Source organism: Gigantopelta aegis, chromosome 3 (assembly GCF_016097555.1).
Source record: "Gigantopelta aegis isolate Gae_Host chromosome 3, Gae_host_genome, whole genome shotgun sequence".
Taxonomy (NCBI): Eukaryota; Metazoa; Mollusca; class Gastropoda; order Neomphalida; family Peltospiridae; genus Gigantopelta; species Gigantopelta aegis.
The window spans coordinates 3,065,196-3,071,195 of record NC_054701.1 but is presented as its reverse complement, the minus strand read 5'-3'; the positions used below and the strand labels follow the sequence as shown (position 1 = coordinate 3,071,195).

At 32.9% G+C, this 6,000-nt stretch overlaps 1 protein-coding gene across 1 annotated transcript in view; it reads left to right on the top strand.

The window, feature by feature from the left end:
• Positions 1 to 6,000, top strand: part of LOC121367397 (store-operated calcium entry regulator STIMATE-like) — a 31,845-nt gene that overhangs the window by 2,524 nt on the left and 23,321 nt on the right. The window contains exons 2-3 of the mRNA XM_041491550.1: positions 2,428 to 2,476; positions 3,467 to 3,562. Coding sequence (XP_041347484.1) covers positions 2,428 to 2,476; positions 3,467 to 3,562 — 145 coding nt within the window. The remainder of the gene's footprint in view (positions 1 to 2,427; positions 2,477 to 3,466; positions 3,563 to 6,000) is intronic.

Genomic DNA, 6,000 nt, shown 5'->3' with positions numbered 1-6,000 from the left:
ACTAGGGTAGTTATAGACGCTACCCGTTATCTCAGAAATGAGCAGTTTGACACCCACTTTTTTGTGATTCACTTTAAGGGTGAGGGCTGGTAGTATTTATATCTGTGGCGTTTATGTCGATTGATACGTTGCAGGTAGGAGTTTTAGCCACATATGTTACTATTGTCGTCTATGGGATTTGATTTGGTAGTATACACCCTACAATCGTTAAAAAGTCTCTGTTAGTCGATAACATCTTAAAAATTGCAGCAAACTCAGGAATGTCCCTTTAATCTTTATAGCAAATTCTGGAAAAGGTGTGTGTGTGTGTGTGTGAAGGAAACATTTATAAATGAAAAAAGCATGTTTTTATTTAGTTAATAATTAAATTAATAATTTATTATTATTAAATCAATAATTTAGTTATTGTTATATATTTATTATAATTACTAATATTATTCAGTAATTTATTATTATATTATTATTTATCAATTACGTATTAATTAATTTTATGATGTTATTTAGTTTTTATTATTAATATTATTCATTTAATTATTTATTAATTGATTTTTTAAAAATATTAACTAATTAGTTTATTTATTATTATTTATTTTATATTATTATTATTGTTATTAAACGTGATATTCTATTAAATATCATATATATTGTGGAAGACACTCATGAACCTGAGACGAATAATTGTAAAAATAATCCTATTCTGCCAACAGTTTTCAATCACATTTTAATGTGCATATAATGGCTGGCAGGAATATTTGAGATTTTGTTCGTAACTGAAAATTGGATTAATGCAGGATTGCTATTTGGACAAACTGTCTATTTATGCGTAAAACGTAACTCGGGAAGTTGAGTGTTCCTTGAATTTGAGTGGTCTTGATGAAAAGTCCTTGAATTTGAGTGGTCTTGATGAAAAGTCCTAGAATTTGAATGGTCTTGATGAAAGTCCTTGAATTTGAGTGGTCTTGATGAAAAGTCCTTGAATTTGAGTGGTCTTGATGAAAAGTCCTTGAATTTGAATGGTCTTTATCAAGTTTATGAAAAGTCATTGAATTTGAGTGGTCTTGATTAAAAGTCCTTGGATTTGAGTGGTCATAATGAAAAGTCCTTGGATTTGATAAAATTATCTTGAAAAGTGCTTGATTTGCATATTTCCATGGATAAATAATAAAATTTACCTTCCTCAAGTTTATTTTCTCATAATTTCAAAATTTGTCAGCTGGTATTAACACTTTTAAATTTTTATCACAAATATATTTTTTTTTACACTGAATGCAAAATCCCTTGAAAACTAATTTTACAGTGAAAAGTGCTTGGTGGATCCATTCAGCTAATTTTTTTTCTCTCGTTCCATCCAGTGCCCCACAACTGGCCGTGGTATGTGCTTTCATATCTATGGGAAAGTGCATGTAAGGCCCCGTATTCATAAACTGTTCCCTTGTGGTGTGTTCCCTTGTTCCGTGTTCGCTTGTGACCTTGTGACGCGCCACATAGATAATGAACCTTTGTTTTGCTTAGTGGCCATTCCCATAGGTTGAACTCTGAGAACATGTGGCCTTGTGCACAGCACGTGTGACCTACTGACTGGGAACACAGGGAATGAAAATGCTCATTCTTTTCCAAATACCACAAGAGCGTACAAGCAATTTTGGTGTTGATAGTCTTGTGAAACTATTCTCAATATGAGTGAAGTTGAATTTATTGAGGAGGTGAGAGGACATGAGCTGCTGTGGGACCCTAACAATAAGGATTACTATGACAAACACCAGGAGTTAGGTTCATCCTTTAGTTGTAAACAAAATCATTTTTGCTTTTGTGGTTTCCTTGATTTCCGTTGTGTTCAACATTTGTTTTATAAGATAATCACGTGTTCATAAGTAGAATAAATAAGTAGTGCACGCGCCACAGGGAACATTCTATGTAGACAGAGGTTACACGGCCAGGTCACAAGGTCACAATGCCACAAGTTCACAAGGGAACAGTCTATGGATACGGGGCCTAAAAGATCCCTTGCTGCATTAGGAAAAATGTAGCAGGTTTCCTCTGATGACCAAGTGTCAGAATTACCAAATGTTTGACATCCAATTGTTGATGATTAATTAATCGATGTGCTCCAATGGTGTCATTAAACAAAACATACTTTAACTTTTTTAAACAGGGATCTATGTAATGACAATGTACTCAGGGGAGCTAACTGGTATTACTTTAAACAGTTTCTTTTGTTTTCATACATTCATAGTGTTGCTTGGTGCAGTGTTAGAATTTTGTTTTTCCCAAAGGTTAACCAGAGTAATTATTTGGTGAGTCCGAAAAACACTGGATTCACAATCACAATCTTTTAAATTCGATGAACATTCAGTACATTATTATAGGTGGACCATTAAGGCTTTGTCATTTCAGTTTGGTTTAGTAACATTTGATTTTCTGTTTCAGTTAAACGATACTGTGAACCACAACATTCAAGGCGTCCCTGGAAAATTTGGTGAGTTTATTGAAGTAGAATATCAAGGACATAAAATGTCCACCAGTATCATTACTTTTAATTTTATATTATTCTTTCAAAGTTGGGTCAACTCTGATGAATTGAAACTACCATGTTTTATAACTTCTTCTCTTAGACCCAATACTACACTTCTTTTTTTTAAGGAAGTTATTTCTTTTTTTACTGGGAAAAACAAATAAAATTAAATTTGTTTACATGATGTTATTTTTAAGTTTGTTTTTTTAAATGATTTTTTTTTTTTAATTTCCATGTGATAATTATAGTTTTAATAAATAGTCCAGCTCCCTTCAAAAAGTAACGACTAAGTATTTAATTTCCGTACGAATATAAACAATGACGTCAAATATTTGATGTCATTGAATATAAATATCAACATAGCCGAGTGGTCTCCCTTGACCTATGAGCTATGCAAATAACCTACACAGTAAACCGTACTTACATTAAAAAGTTATTTTGCAATAACTGCCAATATAAAAGTTGTTTTTTTTAATGTGTATTTTTCACGTTTGACATGTATTGTGATAATTTTAAAGAGATTTTATAGGTATTTTAAATGTGTTTATTCAGGTTTTTCAACATGTATTGTGATGATTTTAAAGAGATTTTATAGGTATTTTAAATGTGTTTATTCAGGTTTTTCAACATGTATTGTGATGATTTTAAAGAGATTTTATAGGTATTTTAAATGTGTTTATTCAGGTTTTTCAACATGTATTGTGATAATTTTAAAGAGATTTTATAGGTATTTTAAATGTGTTTATTCAGGTTTTTCACGTTTGACATGTATTGTGATAATTTTAAAGAGATTTTATAGGTATTTTAAATGTGTTTATTCAGGTTTTTCAACATGTATTGTGATAATTTTAAAGAGATTTTATAGGTATTTTAAATGTGTTTATTCAGGTTTTTCAACATGTATTGTGATAATTTTAAAGAGATTTTATAGGTATTTTAAATGTGTTTATTCAGGTTTTTCGACACCTCTAAACAAGCTCTTGGTGCTGCTGTTATCCACTTTGCCAATGTCTTCCTCGCTGATATATTTCACGGTGATCCATGTACATGGTAAGACCAGGGTTAGTCCACTCTAATCTGAAAAAACGGGGAAGACAATTCTCCCTCCAAATAGAAATAAAGAGATGATAACGGGTAAAGCGGTACAATAACTTTTTTAAAAATCAATTTTAAAAATTATTACATATGTACATATAGATATGTACACAATCACCACATAATATAAACAAATTCTGTGTTTTAAAATATTATTTTATTTTAATTAATTTAAAGCATATATAAATTATGAATATTAATTCAGTTATTTTATTCTGTTTTTTATTTACTGATGGTGTTTATAGGTCACAAATGAGATAAAAATAGCACGGAGTACTTTTCATTAAAAACAAAATGCCTTAGAACATTGTTCTTTCAGTTAATGTTCAGACATATTCAGGATTCGCTGATTGTCATCTGGTTTTCATGTCCTAATCTAGAATTGAAAAAAAAAAGAGAACTGACGTCTGCTTTCTCAGAAGCTTTATAAAAATAGGCAAAGTGAACATTTATAGGTACATTTCATAATTTTTTTTCATATTCCATGTTAATTCGGGAAAATTCTTAATTATACATGGTTCTAATCGTAATATTTTTATATAAAATACTACTACTTTCGGTAATAATTGAAGCAAAATAATTGTATGTTTCATTAAAAGCATGATATTATTAAGTACCGGTAGTTAATAATGTGTTGTTATGTTAAAATGAAAGTAATAATGCATATTTTCTGGAGTTACTGAAATTAATGTGGCCGAGAATTAACAATGCTTTACTTGTCCCTGCCAATTGCGTGACATGCATTGATGTACAGTGTATCGCCAAATCAAAAACACGGACCGGCATGGTGACAGATGAGCTACACGTATGACACTAAAACAGTTGGGGTCTTGGTGTCTGTTGTGGTATATTGCTTTTGAAATCAGATTAGGTCCAATTTAATACGGCGACTTTGACATCTCACTACTGCTAATAACTCGGTAACTTGAGCTGACTTTAGGTGAATAAAACGTTAATTTCGCCGGCGAGATTAGGGCCTGCTGGTTTTATTCTTTATGCTGACCAAGTGGGATTTTTTTTTTTGCATATATAACAATGACCAAGATCATTCTTTTAAATGGAATTTCCATTTACAGGTTTCAGTCATGGCATCACATATCTCATTGCATCATATTAGATCACATCACAACACAACAGATCACATCACATCAGATGACATCACATCACAACAGTAAAAGTAAAGTTTGTTTTATTTAACGACGCTGCTAGAGCACATTGATTTTTTATCTTATCATCGGCTATTGGATGTCAAACATATGGTCATTTTGACACTGTTTTTAGAGGAAACCCGCTGTCGCCACATAGGCTACTCTTTTTACGACAGGCAGCAAGGGATCTTTTATTTGCGTTTCCCACAGGCAGGATAGCACAAACCATGGCCTTTGTTGAACCAGTTATGGATCACTGGTCAGTGCAAGTGGTTTACACCTACCTATTGAGCCTTGCGGAGCACTCACTCAGGGTTTGGAGTCGGTATCTCGATTAAAAATCCCATGCCTCGACTGGGATCCGAACCCAGTACCTACCAGCCTGTAGACCGATGGCCTGCCACGACGCCACCGAGGCCGGTATCACATCACAACAGATTATATCACATCACATCACAACAGATCACATCACATCACAACAGATCACATTAAATCCAAAATGGCCACAAAATCCAAAATGGCCACCAAAAATTACTTTTTTCAAGACTTATCAATATTTTTACATCTACAAAGTAACGGTGTCAATACAATTGTACGGTGTAATTAATGTATAAATGGTCAATTTAGAATATCCAATATGGCGTCAAAACTTCCAAATGGCCACACATTTATCATCCAATAGCCGATGTATTTTTCGTGCTGGGGTGTCGTTAAACATTCATTCATTCATTCATTCATACACATCACATCACACCACAACAGATTACATAACAACAGATCACATCACATAACATCGCAACAAATCACATCACATCACAACAGATCATATCACAACAGATCACAACACATCACATCACAACAGATCACATCACAACAGACCACATCACATAACAGATCACATCACATTACAACAGATCACATCACATCACAACAGATCATCACATAATAGATCACATCACAACAGATCACATCATATAACATCACAACAGATCACATAACATCAAAACAGATCACAACACAGCACGTCACAAAAGATCACATCACAACAGACCACATCACATAACAGATCACATCACATTACAACAGATCACATCACATCACAACAGATCGCATCACATCACATCACAACAGATCACATCACATCACAACACAGCACATCACAACAGATCACAACACAGCACAACAGATCACATCACATCACAACAGATCACATCACAACAGATCACATCACATCACATCACATCA